Source organism: Mytilus galloprovincialis, chromosome 6 (genome assembly GCF_965363235.1).
Source record: "Mytilus galloprovincialis chromosome 6, xbMytGall1.hap1.1, whole genome shotgun sequence".
Classification (NCBI taxonomy): domain Eukaryota; kingdom Metazoa; phylum Mollusca; class Bivalvia; order Mytilida; family Mytilidae; genus Mytilus; species Mytilus galloprovincialis.
Window position 1 is genome coordinate 75,645,827 of NC_134843.1, and position 20,270 is coordinate 75,666,096.

A 20,270-nucleotide genomic window follows, 5' to 3' on the forward strand; every position below is an offset into this window, starting at 1 on the left:
GGAGCTGTTAAACCAAGAGTTCCAAATGGTGAAGTTGAAATCATCCCTTCGTAAATTTTACGGACGCCATCACGAGTTGGTTGACCGTTATGGAATAACCGTTTCACAAATGATATCGGATATGTTCCTTACGTCGTAACTACAATCCCTTCCCCTTTCATGAATGTGACCTACCGAATTAGACTATTTACCGGATTTGTTATCACATAAGCAACACGACGGGTGCCACATGTGGAGCAGGATCTGCTTACCCTTCCGGAGCACCTGAGATCACCCCTAGTTTTTTGGGGGGTTCGTGTTGTTTATTCATTAGTTTTCTATGTTCTGTCATGTGTGCTGTTTTTTGTTTGTCTTTTTCATTTTTAGCCATGGCGTTGTCAGTTTGTTTTAGATTTATGAGTTTGACTGTCCCTTTGGTATCTTTCGTCCCTCTTTTTTGTACCAAAGCGATCCTGTTATTTGTTATGAGACTTATTTCCCTTTTGTTTTCAACCTTAAAGGTATGTTTGTGTAACCCATATACCTTGAGCCATATTGACCAAGAATCTTTTGATAATCCTAGTTCCATAGACGGGGAATAAAAGTCAAGGTCAAAGGTTAAGACCATCTTTTAAATTTGAACTTAACATTCAATTTCAACACTAGGGGGTCATTTAAAGTTAGGATTTGACGCAATGCAAATAAATATGGGTGGAACTGCCGTGTTTTATAGCAGTTTTCTCCCCTCCAATATTCCAAATAAACGGTTTGGTAGCATAAACTTTCAACCGAAACCCATAAGAGACTTGGGGTATTTTTATCTGATAAAATTTACAATTACAATTAAAAGTTCAAATGCAATTTATGTTTACGGTGTTTACCTTAAGAACAAACTTATTGGTACATTATGGTAAGGCATTAGTACATCTAGTTCTAACACATCTGATGTCATTTTTTGATTTATTAAACTTTTAAACTAAAATTAAAGATTTTTTGGTTCTAGCTTCATAGTTGTATATCATAAGCATGCAAAAGCCATGGAGTCTACTGTTTAAGTTCAGAAGACGTTTACCTTCACAATGGTTAATCCTGTCTAAACCTGATTTATTTCATGCAAACTTACCAAAAACCATATATTTTTGGAATCATCATAAGTAACCAGTCAAATGGGACCAGAAATGGCATTGTGTAAACCGGAAGTAACAAATTATCCCCATTTAAGCAAAAGTAGATAATAATTTTAAAAAATCACTAAAACAACTGTGATTTGAGAGATTGAAAGAATATTTAAAAAATGCATATAATTTATTTATTATAAAATAATGATTGTGTCGGAGTATTTTTTTGGACTATTGGTAATGACACCGAGAACCTACGAACTAGTATACAGGAATGAATGTTTTTTCTGTTATGGACGAGAACAGTTTTTGGCATTGAGAGTACATCCAGGGTGCAAGGAATGTGATATTACCTGCGTAACGAGTCATTAAATGTTTTACTTTCGATGAAACCAACATGTACTATCTATAAACTAACAGCCACTTAAACATTACGATGCTAATATAAATATTGCAGTTGATGTACTCAAAATCTGATATTCTTGAATGGAAAATCTCCATGCAAATGACAATAAACCAATAAGCATTTATGACGTTGCAGCTCTTTATATTTTATTTAAAAGTTAATTCGGGTTTCCCTTTTAAAGATTGTTTCTGGTGAAAAAATTATCAATTTGAATACAGACTTAGTTATTAATATTAATCAGTTGATAACATCTATGTTGTTTTGGTTTTCTACTGAAGCTGTTTCAATGGCAATCTTACACATCTCTTTTTAGCTCTCCAGGCCCAAAGGGCCAAGTGAGCTTTTCCCATCACTTTGCGTCCGGCGTCCGGCGTCGTCCGTCGTCGTTAACTTTTACAAAAATCTTCTCCTCTGAAACTACTGGGTCAAATTAAACCAAACTTGGCCACAATCATCATTGGGGTATCTAGTTCAAAAAATGTGTCCGGTGACCTGGCTAACCAACCAAAATGGTCGCCATGGCTAAAAATAGAACATAGGGGTAAAATGCAGTTTTTGGCTTATAACTCAAAAACCAAAGCATTTAGAGCAAATCTGACATGTGTAAAATTGTTTATCAGGTCAACATCTATCTGCCCTGAAATTTTCAGATGAATCGGACAACCCGTTGTTGGGTTGCTGCCCCTGAATCGGTAATTTTAAGGAAAGTTTGCTGTTTTTGGTTATTATCTTGAATATTATTATAGATAGAGATAAACTGTAAACAGCAATAATGTTAAGCGAAGTAAGATTTACAAATAAGTCAACATGACCGAAATGGTCAATTGACCCACTAAGGAGTTATTGTCCTTTTTAGTCAATTTTTAACAATTTTCATAAAATTTGTAAATTTTTATTAACATTTTCCACTGAAACTACTGGGCCAAGTTCATTACAGATGGAGATAATTGTAAGCAGCAAGACTGTTTAGTAAAGTAAGATGTACAAACACATCACCATCACCAAAACACAATTTTGTCATGAATCCATCTGCTTCCTTTGTTTAATATTCACATAGACCAAGAAGAGCGACACAGGCTCTTTAGAGCTTCTAGTTTTATTTAAAAAGATGATGACATAAACATGATAGACGGGTTTAACTTATTAAGTTATACCGTATACTCACTTCCTGTTTTCAATATATTGTTATGAGTAAGATTTTGACCGTGCAACGACATTATTCAATGACGTACAATATTAGGTATAAAAGTTTAAGGAAGATACGCAAGAGGCAATAAATATTAACTTCAATAAAAACAGACACAGTATTCAGGGTAAAACGAGGAAAAGACAAACAACAATAACAGAACACTACACAGAAAACTAAAGATCAAGTTTTAGGAATGTCAATAAAACATTGTGTGTGTTCCGGAGGGTGTACCATTCCTGTTAAACTAGTGGCACTTGATGTATTATTCATTGCAAGTAAATAATACGGCCATACATTACAGGCGCTAAATACATGTCTAAATTGAAAACACGAAGACGTGGTTGCTGTTACAAGTGAACAAATCCATGGTCATCAGCAGTTAAAATTTCGTTGGACAACCCGTAATATAACTGTATAAGACTTTTCTGTTCTGTTACCTTTGCTATATTTTTTTTGAATTCAGATCACAAATTCTTAGTGTTCTTTTAATTGAAAGGTGATTTGTATTTTTATCATTATGAAACAGTTGTATGATACTGCTGCCTTTATTCTTGCCAATTGTCGTTTTATTTCATGAATGGCTATAAATAAATTAACGAGTAAAGAAATATGTTAAAACAGTCACTGCAAAAATACAATCCAAGTCAAAAACTGAAAAGACCTTTACATCCGAAAAAGGAAAATGAATGCAACAGGTTGATTTCATTCAAAGTTGCAGAAGAAATAAAACACTAGTAACTCTTTTAGTTTTTTAATGAAATCATCATAAATAAAGCAAATTTAAAATCGAAACAGAACAATGGTAATAAATTATATTCAATGAGTACATGTAGTATATAAAATTTATAAGTCATACGAATAAACATCGAATCTGCTCAAGGTCCTTTACATGTTGACGAAATACCAACACATGCCTTTAAGTTGTCGTCAAATTTCAGTTGTACTGGACACGGTCTGGTAAACACACCACTTGGAGCACACGTTAGGTAATAATGGCACCCTTTGCAAGATTGGTGGTCACCTAATCCTTTGTGCATACACCCGTCCGTTCCGTTACCACATCCGTCTGCAAAAAAGTATAAATATTTTAAAATATAATAGTCAGGAAAATGGCTATTGTTATCTTATAGTTCGTTTCTCTGTGTGTTGCATTTTAGTGTTTCTGTTGTGTCATTGTTCTCCTGTTATATATGATGTGTTTCCCTCAGTTTTAGTTTGTAACTCGGATTTATTTTTTCTCAATCGATTTATAAATAATTTCGAACAGCGGTATATTACTGTTGCCTTTATTTAAAATCCTCGTAAACATTAAAAAAACGTTTGAAATTACAATCGATTAAAACTGTTTCGAAATGAATAAAAAAAAAAACATTTACAATATTTTTTACCACAATTTTCGAAAAACAGTAACAACTTTGAAATAGGCGGAATTTCTACTTACTTGTATAAAAGTTATTTCCTATTGTTAAACATTGACCACCAATTGGACACGGCAAATTCATACCTCCTGGTTCTGAAAGAAAACAATAAAGCGTTTCAAAATCAATGACTATCGTATAGCCATAAATAAACTTGGATATACTTGTTGTAATGTACAATGTACGTCCGTAAAAATAAACGAACACTTGTTATATCAATTTTAGCGAAGCCACTTAACTGTTCTATTTCGAAGAAACTATTTTGCCATTCATAACATGCACATGAATCTAGCTAAATGATTGTATGGATTAAAAAAAAAATCGCATAAGTAAAGTAAAGAATGAATTTCAACTGTACATCGACAATCAACCAGAACATGCTTGAACTATTTGATACTTGAAGTAATAAACGAACAACAACAGTTCTGCTTAACATGAAGCATTTTCCCCATATTTTACAAATTGTGATGCTGACTCTTATTCAGTAGGAGGAACGAAGACATATCGTCGCTGTGCTTCTAAAATGTCGTATATGACTTTTTTGGCTAAAAATACTTTTTCACACCAATGGTCTGGGCGGGAGGAAATCTTTGGTATTACAAAATAGCATACAGTTAGACCAATCAAAATATGTAAAATAAGTCATATTACAAAATTGCCAATGTCAGTTGTTTGTAAAGTTTGCTTCCAAAATGTTGTATGAAAACTTGAAAATCGTTGTAGAATGGCTTTGGGAAAAAAATAATTGTACATTTCTTTATTTCTATTTCTGTGGAAATAATTTCTTGGATAATCCAGAAATGTCAAAGTTTTTATTTCACTGCTATTTACTAAAATGTTCAAGTTCACATACGACATTTTGGAAGCATGCATTTTGCCAAAATTTCAAAAGCCTGTTTATGAGATATTTTTCTTATAACTGTATAAGACTTTCCTGTTCTCTGTTACCTTTGCTATATTTTTTTGAATTCAGATCACAAATTCTTAGTGTTCTTTTAATTATTCACGGATTTGGCTATACTTTTTGGACCTTTTGGATTATAGCTCTTCATCTTTTATATAAGCTTTGGATTAAAAAATATTTTGGCCACGAGCATCACTGAAGAGACATGTATTATCGAAATGCGCATCTGGTGCAAGAAAATTGATACCGTTAATTTTATTAATTGAAAGGTGATTTGTATTTTTATCATTATGTAACAGTTGTATGATACTGTTGTCTTTATTCTTGCCAATTGTAGAATGGCTTTGGGAAAAAAATAATTGTACATTTCTTTATTTTTATTTCTGTGGAAATAATTTCTTGGATAATCCAGAAATGTCAAAGTTTATTTCACTGCTATTTACAAAAATGTTCAAGATCACATATACGACATTTTTAAAGCATGCATTTTGCCAAAATTTTAAAAGCCTGTTTATGAGATATTTTTTCTTGAAAAATTTGTAATTTATAACATTTTAGAAGCCCAGCGACGATATGTAATGTCAAAAATAACTATTTTAAATGCAAGATTTTAAAATTACAAACGTGATTTCTTTCCTTTTTTCTTCTGGTTCATGGAATATGTTTGTCACATTAGTAGATTTCATGATATACCAGAATCAGTTATACTGTTTTCAAAATAAATCGAACTGATATTTTTTTCAACCCGTTTTCTATTTATCAAAAATGCGTCAACTTACTCTTAGTTGGGGCAATTTGTTTCAATGTAGCTGGAATGAGATTTAATGGAGGTGTAATGGGACCACCACTTCCACTTCCGGATCCGGTTCCACCAGATCCTGTTCCTCCAGATCCTGTTCCTCCAGGGGTAGGACAACCACTTCCATTAGTTCCATGACCAGAACCATTTACATTGTTATTGTTGTTATTATTATTGTTGTTGCTATATATTGCATTAGCAGGTGGTGTCCAGTCTTTATATAAAAACAGTGCAATATATAGGTTCATATTATCGTGGATTTGTTTTCATCAATGTCTTATAAATTTTTTTAATCGGTTACTCTTCTTGTCAATGAATTTTTAACATTAAACTTTGAAAAAACAAAGGGTATTCTTGCCAGTGACTTTTTAATATATTTTTTTTATTAAAAAAAGGTAAGTCAGAAACAATGTCATTTCATCGAAGCAGCACAAGTGTTTCTAAATTAAAGTTTTTAAACGGAGATATATAACCTTGTCATCATGAACAAATTTTATATGTTAAAAAAGGTATTGAAAGCCATATTTTATCTGCACTATTTCTATAAAAATGTTAACCAAAAGACATTTCTTTGTAAAACTATCTGGTTTGTTGTTAGTTATTATTATGTCTTTGAAACTTACATTTCTTTTTCTCACATACATATGGTAAAGGTGCAAAACAATTGACGTCATTCAGTTCGGAGTTGACAAATTCACCGCAGTGTTCACTACCAGCATAATTGTCTGGGTTTCCCTTCTTCCATGGTCTAAAAAAAACCAAATCTGGTCAGTTACATTCTGATAATCGCATAGTATTCTTTTTTTGTAGTGTAATAAAATAAAACTTGCCGATGCATTTCGAAAAACGGTTAAAAACTACAGATCATGAACTTTTTTTTAATTTCTTTTGGCACAATTTTTAACTCGGTATGTAGGTAAAAAAAAATAAACACGAAGAAGTTGCGTGTTCAGTTTTAGAAAAATTGTCTTAGTGAAATCTATGAACGTAATACAGTTTTTAAAAATATGTGTTATGGAAATCTATGAACGTAATACAGTTTTAGAAAAATTGTCTTATGGTAATCTATGAACGTTATACTTACAACAAAGTAAGATCATGTGGTGTACCATCTGTCCATACATATTTACTGGAGTCTTTTCTTGGTCGGTTGTTCAAACCGATCCAAACTTGATAAAGTTGGTTGCTTGCAAATTTAGAATGTTGTATTTGGGATAATCGCGCTGTCAGCCAACTCTAAAAAAAATAGTGAAAACAAAAATTTGAAACTATATATGAGTTACATATCATTTTGTGTGCAGTTTACTGATAGTAAATAAAGCAAAACATTCTTACTTTGTGCGTTTCATCGTCTGAAGTTTAATTTGCAAGCCAAGAATGTATAGGAACTTAAACAGCTGAAAAAGTATATGATATAAAAGGACATTAATAACTGGAGGCTCCGATGTGCCTGTGTAGACCATCCCTGACCTGACACTTATTTTACAATTGATGCATGAAACAATGCAGCAATATCACTTTTTAAATGAATCTGTGTGGTTCAAAATCTAATCTTGAGTTAGGATTTTAACTGCTTTCTAACCATTTATCATTTCAGGTTTTCAAGGTTAAAAAAAAATTTCGTGGACATACAGGTCACTTTTATATATTTTGTAAAAGATTTCTAACATTTACGAAAAATTGTTAAAAATTTTGTATAAACGGCAATAGGGATAAATTGAAAATTTGGTCATGTTGACTTATTTGTAGATATTCCTTTGCTGAACAGTATTCAATTTGTTGTTTATCGCTATCTATAATATTATTCAAGATAATAAACAAAAACTGCACAATTTCCTTAAAATTACTAATTCAGGGGCAGCAACCAAACAAGGGTTGTCTGATTCGTTTGAAAATTTCAGGGCAGATAGATCTAAACCTGGTAAACATTTTCTCTTGTGTTAGATTTATTCTATATGGTTTAGTTTCAGAGATATAAGCCAAAAACTGCATTTTATTCCCATGTTATGTTTTTAGCCATGGTGGTCATTTTGGTTGCCGTCGGACACAATCTTTAAACTAGATACCTCAATAACGATTGTGGCTAAGTTTTGTTGAATTTGGACCAGGAATTTCAGAGAAAACAATTTTTGTAAAAGTCAACGGACGACGACGACATAAAAGAATTACATATAATCATATTTTGAGATGAAAAGGGTACGGGATTGTAGGCATTATGAACATATCCGCTATCATCTGTGAAACGGATATTCCATAACGGTCAACCAACTTGGAATGACGTCCGTAAAATTTACGAAGGGATGATTTCAACTTCATCATTTGGAACCCTTGGTTTTATAGCTTCCTTTAGAGCAGCAAACCTCCATCATGGAAATCATGATATTAAATACAAGCCCGGGAAAATCGTATCAAATAATTGGGAGATATATACATGTACTCCGTATACAGACACTGCTAGAATTCTACAACAAAAACATGGAAAGTTCACAATTAAGAAGCTTAACTCATCTCTTTTGTCGTAAAGTTTTTGTTTTCAACCGCCCCTTATTGTCAAATTTGAGATATAAGTCAAGATATGAGGCAGACATAACTGTACCTATTATAAATTAACTGTTAACTTTGAATGTAATTACTATGGATTTCCCACGACAGGAATAAACTGGCCTGGCTGTTTTTGGCAAATCTTTTAAGAATTGTGGGTCTTCAATGCTCTTAAACTTCGAACTTAATTTGGCATTTTTTTTATTCGAGCGTTACCTAAGAGTGTTTTGTGGAGGCGCGATTAATTTACTGGTGTTATTTATATTCAGTCTTCGTAAAAAATATTACCGCCTTACGTTGCATAAATATCATTCAACCAAAAACACCAATGTTATTACCTTTTCTGCTTGGCTGTCTAGTTTCAGCAGGTCTCCTTGGTTGTTTAGACAGTCTTGTCTTGCTTCCATCCAAGATTTTGTCTTTTTGGATGTAATTATGTAGCAATCATCTGTACCAGGTCTATTCTCCCAGCCCGTGGGACATTTCCCTAGTGGATCTATAGAAAAATAAATACGTCTGATTCTCTTTTTTTTCAATTTAAGGAAATTGCATAAATAACTACAGTAAAATTCCAAAGCAAAAACTTTTTGAATTAACATTTTGATACTCAATATCGCTTTACCTAAAAAGAAAAAAAATACCAAACTCTTCGAAAATTCAAAATGAAAAGTCCCTCATCAAATGGAAAAAAACTAGTAAGCGCAAACGCAGCAGCTGAGTATCCAGGAACAACATAACAATCTACATATGCATATTTATACTGCATATACAGTACCTGAATCAGTTGGACAACCAATCAGGTCAAAGCGCATGGTGATATGTGATAGCCAGTTGATTGGATGGATTCTGACGTACTGAGCAATGATTGGACATCCCAACATGTTTGTAACGACTGATTCCTCATCTTTTACGTTTCCCGTAAACTCCTACAATGTAGATATTCATGGATTATAAAATACTCTTCAAATTTAAAGATGTACTAAGGGAAAAAAATCATACTATAAGTCATAAGAGCATCAGTTAAGGAACAAAATAAGCTTAATAGGTTATAGACCTCCTTTTCACGATATTTATTTGTAAAATAAATGGCGGGAAAAGGCTGACTTGGACTTTTATCTTATAATTGCATTTGTATTATTTGGGTCTCAAATAAAAAAAACAACGAAATATAGAATCTGATTAAGTTTTCGTAAATGAGGTTTTATGAGCCGTTAAGGTCTGATACTAAAAGACAAAAAGGGTGCTGGGACAGACTATGTTACCCTGTATCGTAAGGGAAAAAAACAAGGAGTCCGAACATTTGACAAAAAAAACCATTTACTAATCCTGTCCAAAGGACACCCTTTATATGAATGAGTTTCACAATATTTTTCGTATAAGTTTTTTTTTTTTCATTGCAATGTGTTTGTCAGTGTTATTGTCAAATAAGTTGTGTTGTTCACTAGCTAGATGTGTTTACATACCTGCTTATTCCCTTGTGGATCTTTTATGAATTCATATTTTGTACCATCAATACTGTATGACACAGCAAATTTAGTCACTCTTTCATGACAACAGTGGGTAACTATATCTACATTCCGCCCTTGTGTCACTACGCCTCGGATAGTACTCACTTTGTTCAGTTCGACCTAAATGCAAAAATATGAAATTTAATATTCCCGTATCCGTTTTTGAGCAAGTTAAGTGATAAAAACATTAATACAGAAACATAGGCACTTATGAAATAGAAAAACACACAAATACATATCTAGACTAAGAGTTTACATTAGGTTCATCAGCAATTATCAAGCGAAATCCTCATATTGCTCTGAATTCTAACTGTCCTTTTTTGGTTTTAACTTTTAATTTAGCAAAATTAAGCATTTAATCTTTTTTGTTAATTTAGACAATATTACGCAAACGGCTACAATTTAACGATAAAAATGGGTCACCAAAACAGGTAATATAATGCACAAAATTGATTTAATTACTTTTTTGTGTCCAATACAGGTACTATATTCAGTAATGAGCTGATTACTAAAAAGGGTATGGAAACAATTATAACATAATATTTGTATATGTCATGAAACTTTTTCAACGGGTCCATTTCAATGATTTTTATTTAAAACCCTGTTTAATGTTCCATATTTTCCCTGACATTTCAGCATGCCAAAAGAATGACATATCATACGATTCTGAGCATTAGTTTTATCTATAATAACATAATGTGCATTCGAGTTTTCTGCTCTCGTTTCTGCATAATTGCATGACACCATTATTTCAAGTTATTACCTGAATAAACTGGTTTTTATCATTAATTGCTGCAGACCATCCACCTCCTAGTACTGTACCATTCCGGAAGTCGATGGTTGGTGTATGTAACCGTGCTCGATCAGCTCTAAAGTAGTGAGATGATCCATTTGTAAAGAATGTGGAAGCCTGGATTTGTGTGTTGGTCACTCCCTTCGGACCGGAGACAAGGTACTGGTGACACACTTGATGACCTGTTAAGTATTCCAAATTGTTATTTTTTCATATGTCAAATAGAAAACCATGCGCCTTAAGTTCGTCATTTTAGGAACTACGTGTGTCAAAAATTGAAGAACATTACAATGGGATACATGTATTCATTTCAAATATTGTTATTTTTCATAGTTTGTTCATGTGCTTTTATCTTGTACAACATTCATCTCAAAATCATGTGTTAATCTACTCCATATCCTTCATTTCAAAACATCAAAGTTACGACGGGTGTCACATATGGAGAAAGATATGCTTTCCCTTCCGGATCACATGAGATCAACTCCGGGTGTTTGTGGTGTTCCAGTTTGCTCAGTTTTAGGTTTTTTGTGTTTTGTTTAGTGAACTGTTGTTTTTCTTTTCGTCGTTATTCGTTTATTTGCTCTGAAAATGTCAGTTTGTTTTCGACTTAGTATGCGTGCTTACCAGTAAGTTTTTTGACTGTAGTATGGATGTTGCGCTTATCTGTAAGTGGTTTGACTGTAGTATAGTTAGGTGTGCTTACCTGTAAATGGTTTGACTGTAGTATAGTAGGTGTGCTTACCTGTAAGTGGTTTGACTGTAGTATAGTAAGTGTGCTTACCTGTAAGTGGTTTGACTGTAGGTTTGAGTGTAGTGGCAGGAGTAGTTGTCGTTGTTGTGGTGGTAGTAGTTGTTGGGACTGGATCACAATCATATATGATATCTAAATATTTAGGGACATTCTGGCACGGATCTTCACCAAGAAATTGTGAGGAGGCAGTCAGTTGGCAGACATCCTTATTATTACACGCCTGTGCTATTTGTCCTGTTACCCTTCCGGATGAGTAGCAGTTCACTGATGGATGACTTCGGCACACCCTCGTTGATGTTCTTCCAAAATTAACACTTCTAATTTGTATTACTTCTCCTGCTTGGCACGAAATTGATTTTGTTTGAAAGTCACATATAATTGAGTTCACTAAAAGATAGAAAATTAAGAAGTTAAAAACCAATCTTGAATGAGACGGAGAAAATTAACATTTGACTCAATTATGGGTTACCTGAATTAAAACAATTTAATTTATTATCATACTTGTAACTTTTTTACAATATGATAATAGCATATTTACTTAGTTCCATATTTTCGGAAGTGGTGCTTAAAGGGGTGATATGAAACATTTATTAAATGCTTTCAGTTATCATCGCATGTACTCCCGTAAGTTAGGAAACAGAAAATATATTACGAAAGTGCAAAGCAAATTCTACAATATATGTATCTTTTCAAAGTTTTAAAAGAACAGTATTGTCAGCATTTCCATTGCTGTTGTATGTGATAAAAAGATTAATCCTCGTCATTGAGGAGAAATATTTATTTCATGCACAGGTACAAGATGGCATTCATTTTAATAAATGTTATATTAACCGCGCAATTTAGGAGTTGTTAGTGATTTTCAATGCAGAGGCTTGGTTATATTCGCGTCGCACATGTGACAATAACATTTACACACCACTGCATTGACCATCACTAACAACTCCTTAATTGTAATTTAAATATGTTCTGTGTCATATTCATATTTCTGAAGTCCGTGAAAGAATAAACTTTTGGATATTTCTTAAACCGCTGTGCATACATGTAGTTTAAAGTCCTCGAAAAGATGACTGATGGAAAGCTGTTGTATTTACTGTAAAAGATGGATATAGCAAAATTGGAAACTTGAAAGGTTAGTATGTTGTATTCCATAAAACTCAAACTCGGTATACTTTTTCGACATAAGTTAATTTTGATTGACAACGTCTTTAATATAAAACATGGACACTTGCCACTAGACGTTTACACAAATAATAATCGATCAATCGTTTAATGTACGTTTGATTAGCACATGTAAAATTCTCCGTATGATTTATTTTCTCTCAAAATAACAACAACATTTAAAATCATTTAAAATTTTATGTTATACACATATGGGGGAATTATTGCTAAATTTCTTGAGCAAATTTACATTTAGTTTGAACAAATTCTTTATCTTACCACTAACAAAATCTCCATGTTAAGGGTACGTGACCTGTGATGTTAATTTTGTCGGGTGATCTTTTAAAGCCCATTGTCCGGTTTTATGTTTCAAAGCTTTTTCAAACATTAACAAGCATACCTGATGTATGTCAACTAGATTTACTAATGAAATGAATGTAACATTAAGAATCTATCTGAATACTTACATGAGTATACAAAGGTTGGAAGACAAACTGAAAAAGAATAAAGCAAAGCATTATATATTTGAATTAACACTGTCCCAGTCGATTGATTTTATTTAAAATCCTAATTTTGTCATCTTGCGTCGATTTTGTTTATTGTTGTTCTTCCTTTCATTTAATTGTTTCATTGTTTTCTTTTTTATGCAGAAGCACATTTTAAGTGACATTGGATAGCTCAAGTCGCGTCTGGTGATATTTACCCCAAACAGGTACATGTATGCAGAATAAAAAAAAAGGTCGACATTTAAACATGTTGCATCATAAGCTGAAGCACTGAATTATATTTTGATGAATTTCAGTATTATACATGTTTTTGCATTCTTATTTAAAATTTATAGAAATGGTCAACATAACCATAGATAATTATGTCTGTTCTTATCAAAAGTCTTTTTCTGCTAAAACAAATTCACTCCTCACTTTTAACTCTTGACGTTAATTATGTAGACTTGTAAATTATAAAAACGTTTCGGCTTGTCTGGTTTTATTTTCAATTGAAGAAACTTTTTTTGAATTTGAATTGCATGAATTTAAATATAGAGCATTCGAATTAACCTCTTATTATAACAAATATGTAAATAAAAAAAAAATTCTAAATTCAATGTTTGGAATTTAAAGAAAATTTGAGACATGTTCGATGTGATCGTTATTTAAAAAAAAACCACAGGTTTGTATATTTCACGATATCTAAAATAACAAATAACTAGAATCTATAATTTAGTACTTACCAAAAATTAAAAATATTTTCATGATGATTATACAATAAGAAAACTAAATTAAATCCACAAATTGTATCGTAAAAAGCTCGATCCTCTAAGTTGTTTTTTGTCACTTGTGTATAGTCATATCAAGTCCCAGTGTGTGCACAGTCTTCTTGTCTTCGAACGTTCTAACTTAAGTTCTGGTCACAGAAGAATTTATCCTGATTTTATTTGTGACAAACCTACTTAGCTTGGGCTATTTTAGTCAGGGGATGTGACTCGGGTGTTGTTTGTTTACATAACTTTAGGGGTCTATCTGGTAGTTAGTTTTATCAATTGCACGAGATTTGTAATGTCTTTCACATGAAAATCATTTGCAAAACAACACGATATTTTGTGTACTCCCCCACACTACAGAAAACCTTTGTAATTTACGCAAATATGAATTATTATGGTACACGTGAACCATACAAGTATTGCGGGTGGTCATTCTTTCATGTAAATACGTGCCTGTTTTGCCATAACTTTCAAATTTTTCAGATAACAGTTCAACTTCAATTGGTCCGTGAATGGCTTTGTTTTCTTATAAACTAATTATTTAAGTTTTAAACACCCAAACAAACGGATTACGCTTTTAACCTCAAAAGAATTTTGTTATATTTGAAATGTTCCAATACGATAATGTTTACTTCGAACCTTCTTACTTAAACATCAGCTCATTATGTACTTTTGTCAGTATTTGAACAAAAAAATGAATTCTATTTTATACTGCAAAAGAATGTTAGAATGAAATATTTTTTAGTATCAGCAGGTGTGGGCACTCGATACTTACATTCAATAACTGTGCGAGAATTCTTTAATAAGGATTTATTTAGAAGCATTGGTTTTACGTGTATCTAGGTTTATTTCCGTTGTCTAATTATAGTTAAGGAATATATTTTGTCCATAATCTTCGTTATACAAGTACACATACTCGGCGACCAGAATAAGTGATCAATTACTTAATGTAAATCAAAGCTACTGCCTCTGTTAGATCGTAATTGAAAATGGGATGGTTATCTGCTTAAAGAAACGTTTTCAGCATCGCTAAATATTTGCGTGACTATCTTAAGCTATGAACCACGTCATAAGTTGTCTATATGTATGTAATAAACTTTATTTATTTGTCCATATTTACATTACATGTATGTTTCAACAGAATCCGTTAGATTCATTGGCTAACAATAATTGAACGTCATTCAAAAACGTCATTCAAAAATCCAACTGAAATGTTACATTCGTGATGAAACGTGCTTCCACCTAAAAGTGTACATGTAAATAGAAGAAAAACTAAATAAAAAAAATGTCATGGTCTTATTAGCACTGAAATGTAATTGTAAGAAATGAATGATTCTTTTTGTAATTTTATTGAGGTGTAAAAGTGTTGATCGTGCACACATTTTTAGCTTCCGCGCTTCATACAAAATGTACTTCGGTCAACATTTTTACACTCCAATAAAATAACAAAAAAAGAGCATTCATTTCTCAATTGAAAAAAATCTTTGTTGATATCAAATCTCTGTATTAATTAAGCTGAGTAATTAAGAGACTGACGAATTGTATAGTTATTTAGATATTATGATGATTTCTAAATGTCCATATTCTACTTTGCTTGTCTGACATTAATTGCCACATTCTTAAGGTGTCTGTCCCAAGCCGTCAACATTTAGTTCAAAGGTTGCTGTAGGTTTTTGTCTACCAGAATTGTCGTTCGTTTATTTCGTCAAGCTGCAATTTGATCGTTGGGGTTATTTATTGAGCGTTTAAAGTCTTGTCTACTGGTCTTTGGTAGATACTCGTCTCATAGGCAGTGATACCATATCATCATAAGGTTATTTTTTTTAACCGCCTCGTTTTTATCGAAGTAGCTAGCACGCCTCGAGAGCTGGAGGCCATGTGTTCTTTGATCGAACTGGTCAAATTGGTCTATGCTGAGTCTCCAATAAGCACACGGCATTTAATATGAGTAAACGGCAAACTTTTAAGGGCATCCGATACAGTTTCTCGATAAAATGTCATTTTTATAATTTTTTAATATGTTGTAAAAGACTTGTCTGCTCGATTTTGAAATAGAGTGTCCAGGTATAGTGACATGTTTTCTGCTGACTGTTGAACTAGTGAACAAGCATCTTAAGCATCCGATTCAACGTGTTGCTGTGGTACAAAGTAGGGTTAAAGGTATTCCAAATTATCATGTTCTTGTCCTAAATATGCATTTAATTTGCCACTGGACGCTAACGTTTACAAATTACAAGCATCCAACTTTCCCTTATTTTTGGCTCAACTTGCATATAGGGCATGTGAGATATTGCTGTCACTTGGCGTTCGTAGTTAATGTCGCTCGGCATCATGCCAAGTTAGACAAGTGTATCGATTCTAACAAGGGAAATTAAAAATCGTCAACTACTTTTATCTTTATTGTCTTTTTTAGTGAATAAAAAGTATTGAATGGGATATCTAAATAAGAGAGGTACATGTATTTATAAATAGGACCAAGTTTGAATGTATCATCTATACATGAGATACAAACTGTAGATTAAGTAAAATATGTTGGCCAACAACTAGCGCATTGCAAGAAAAAATTGTTTTGTTACCGGAAATGTTATGGTTTTCTAAAAAGACCCATCATGCATGTCTAAAATTCATGGGGACGAGGATTTATGTGTGACAAGGAACTGTGATTGTTATGGTAATTTGGTCCAAAATTGGTTTATTTCATACGTAGTCGTATAAAATTTACAAATTCAGTAATTTTACTTATTTAACATCCATTAGGGCAACATTATTCTCAATGTTATATTTTTTTGGAATTCTTAACCCAAAACAGAGCATATCAATAATTTCTGTTGAATAAAACATAAATGCAAGTACAAATGTGATACAACATGGCACATGACAACGGTATGATTTTGTCTATATACCTTGGATTATAATCTAATTCATAAAAGATAACAAGCTGATAATTTGGTATACCAAACGCGATCTTCGTCATATAGGACTCATCAGTGGTAAAGTTAATCTGTTTTCAAATTTAAGTGTGGAGCTACCACATGCACTATTTATTGATAAAAACTATTCTGTTTGGATTTTAATAAAAAAAAAACACATGCACAAGACATGTCATATTCCCTATTGTGACTTTTAAATTAAGTATAGATTCGCATGGCGAATGATGCAGTAACAGTATTAGGCGCACCACATCCTGTCTACACAAGTCATACCCGTCTTCAATTAATTTCTTCTTCTTTTTTTAATGAAAAAACGAGATTTAAACTTCGGTTGCTATTGCTGCCTTTATTATATATACAAAGACGCACTAAATGTTCATTCATTGATTATTGCTTGCTCAACGTCCAGTAACTCTCAGGTCAAGAACAAACTAATTAATAGTTTGTTTGTTCCGGGATGAAGGACGAGAATTTTACGTAAATAACTAATGTCATCTTAAAACTGAAGAAAGCGAAACATTGTTGACTTTAATCTCAATGTTATTTGAGTTTTCATATATACATGTCGTAAGAAAGCATCTAACCCCGGATGTTTTTATATTAGCAAGCATTGTTTGGAACGGTACGATAAGATTTTGTTTTGATTAATTAACTTGTCGACGACAAATGGAAGTTATTAACGACCTTGGGTGGTTATACAGCCCTCGCACCTTGCGCCTTTTTGGGCATTTAAAAAAAAAAATACCATATGGTAATTGATATAATTTAGATACCTGTCGACGCAACCATGCTCTTTCCTATTGTAGTTCATGGTATTCTTTCAGTTTTTACTTGTTACCTTCATTTGTCTCGTCTTACTCGATTTAAGAGAGTTGAAATAGTTGTCGCTCTAACTAACTTTAACTTTTTTTATCTTGTATCTTATACAAGTTTTGTTACAGTTAAGTGCTTTGTCTGGACATTGTTTTTATTGTATATTCTTGTATTTTTTAAGATTAAAATATAGAGAGTTGGGAGCAAATAACCTCATATCCAGGCGAACGTTCCTGTACTTGTCCTGGTTCAGAAATCTCCTCAGTTGTCTTTATACTTATATCTGAATGTTTTTGCAATCCCGATAATTCGATGTGTGCTGCTATTTTTGATAGTAGCTGTTGAATTTATTCTTCACATATCTAGAACATCAAATATTTATCAATGTTTTGGATTATGTAAACACATGTATGTCTGTGGATATTTTAAAATAAATAAAAAAAAATATTTTTTTTTAATAATGGCCGGTTCCAATTGATACAGAACAAACCTTGATCTGCACACAAAACATAATCTCATTTCATATGTAGCATTCATATGGAAAACAATATCGTTTTTAAGTAAGGGTTAGATTTTTTTTATTTCAGATTGGTTTTTTTTCAACATAGTCATAGTAAAATACATGTATATGTATCACAGATCGTTATACACAGCTTTTTGGGGACAAAACGAAGTTATTGTGATATTTGAAGCACTGACACACTTACAAAAACTTATCATTTAGAGTCGATTGATTTTACTTAAAATCTTAACTTTCTCATCTTGAGTCGATTTTCTTATGATTGTGTTTTTCCGTTTTTTTTCCCTTTTTTATTTTATTATTATTTGCTTTTTAATGCAGAACACATGTATTGGCTAATGAAAGTTACCCCAAACAGTAATGCAGAATAAAAAAAAGGTCGACATTTATGGAGCAACTGTCCTAAGTCAGGAATCACATAAGTCGTTGTCTAAAGTTATGTCATAGTTTCTTATTTGTCATTAGTAACAAAAATGTTGTTCATGGCATATCATTGTTAGTCTCTGTATCATCTTTTCGTGGCTTTTCTAAGCTGTGCGATTTAGAAACTGACATATTGTATAGTCATTTACGCAAATTTATTTATTTAAAACATCAAGTATGGCAAAATCATTCTCAATGTTACATATTTTGTAATTATTGTCCCAAAACAAAGAATATCAATCGTTTTTGTTCAATGAAACATTACTGCAAATACGAATTTGATACAGCATGGCCCATGACAACGGTATGATTTTGTCTATATAGATAATAGGCTTATAAATTGGTATACCAAACGCAAACTTCGTTAACATATAGAACTCACTAGTGGTAAAGTTAATCTGTTTTCCAAAATAATTGTGGACATACCCGATATGCAATATTTCTAAAAAAAAATATTCTGGTTCCAATTTTAATTAAAAAAAAATACAAAAAAAAAAAACACAGGCACAAGACATGTCATATTCTCTTTTTGACATTTTAATTAAATATGGATTCGAATGACGAATGTGTAGTAACACCATTAGACGCACCGCATCCTGTCTACACATACTCGACAGTCGTCTTCAATTCATTTTTTTAATGAAATAACGAGACTTGAGATTCGGTTCCTATTGTTGCCTTTGTTATATATTTAAACACGTGCTAAACATTGGTTTATTGAGTATTGCTTGCTAAACGTCCGGTAACTCAGGACGAGAAAAATGAGTCAATAGTTGTTCCGTGATGAAGGACGATAATTTGATCTGCCAGTAGAAATTAGGGTATACGCTAGACGTAAGCAGATTTTGTACCTTGCAACAGGCTAACCACTGACTCCTAAGAGAGAGTGGTCTTAAAATTGGTCTATAACGTGTGTAGACATAGTAACATTCATATACAACGTATCGAATTTTACGTTCCATTCCAACTGGACATGACTGTATTTATACATCCTAAGTTTTCATGTATACATGTCGTAAGAAAACCTTCAACGATATTTTTGTATCAGCAATCATTGTTTAGTACAGTACTATTAGATACTGGTTTTGTTTGTTAACCTGTCGACCATATGGTAATTGATATAATTTATATAACTGTCGACGCTACCATGCTCTTTCCTATTGTAGGTCATGGTATTCTTTCAGTTTTTACTTGTTACCTTCATTGGTCTCGTCTTACTCGATTTAAGAGAGTTGAAATAGTTGTCGCTCTAACTAACTTTTAACTTTTTTTTATCTTGTATCTTATAAAAGTTTTATTGAAATTAAGTGCTTTGTCTGGACATTGTTTTATTGTATATTCGTGTATAGTATAATCAACTCAATGTTTAATCAACTCAATCATTCACCTCATGCTAAGAAATGTATGTTTTGTCTTGTAGTCTTAAATAATATTGTAATTATTCTGCCCTAGTACGGGCACTGTGATTAGAGAATAAAATTATTTATTTGTATATGACAATTTATTATTCCAAAATCGAGATGGATAGGTAGAGAGTTGAGTTCAAATTAATGTCCAGTCAAACGGTATTGACTGTGCTTGTACTAGTTCGAAAATTTCTTCAGTTGTTGCAATCCCGAGAATTCGATGTTCGTTGTTATTTTTGAAATAGATAAAACGATCTTATTTTTTTTTTAAATTGCATGGTTCACATTCATATACAAGACAACATCTGACCTGCACATACATCATGGTCCCTCTTCATAAATGGTATCCGTATAGA

The 20,270-nt window shown here is 32.3% G+C and overlaps 1 protein-coding gene across 1 annotated transcript; it reads right to left on the minus strand.

Moving 5' to 3' along the window:
* Nucleotides 1–3,427: 3,427 nt before the first annotated feature.
* LOC143080335 (uncharacterized) lies at nucleotides 3,428–14,174 on the minus strand. The gene is made up of 12 exons (XM_076256133.1): nucleotides 13,793–14,174; nucleotides 13,032–13,058; nucleotides 11,437–11,793; nucleotides 10,626–10,837; nucleotides 9,818–9,982; nucleotides 9,130–9,280; nucleotides 8,693–8,850; nucleotides 6,898–7,049; nucleotides 6,437–6,561; nucleotides 5,794–6,027; nucleotides 4,134–4,205; nucleotides 3,428–3,758 (listed from the first exon to the last, which is right to left on the minus strand). Exons 1-12 carry the CDS (start codon nucleotides 13,812–13,814, stop codon nucleotides 3,568–3,570), a joined length of 1,866 nt encoding a protein of 621 aa, XP_076112248.1. The 5' UTR covers nucleotides 13,815–14,174; the 3' UTR covers nucleotides 3,428–3,567.
* Nucleotides 14,175–20,270: the final 6,096 nt, after the last annotated feature.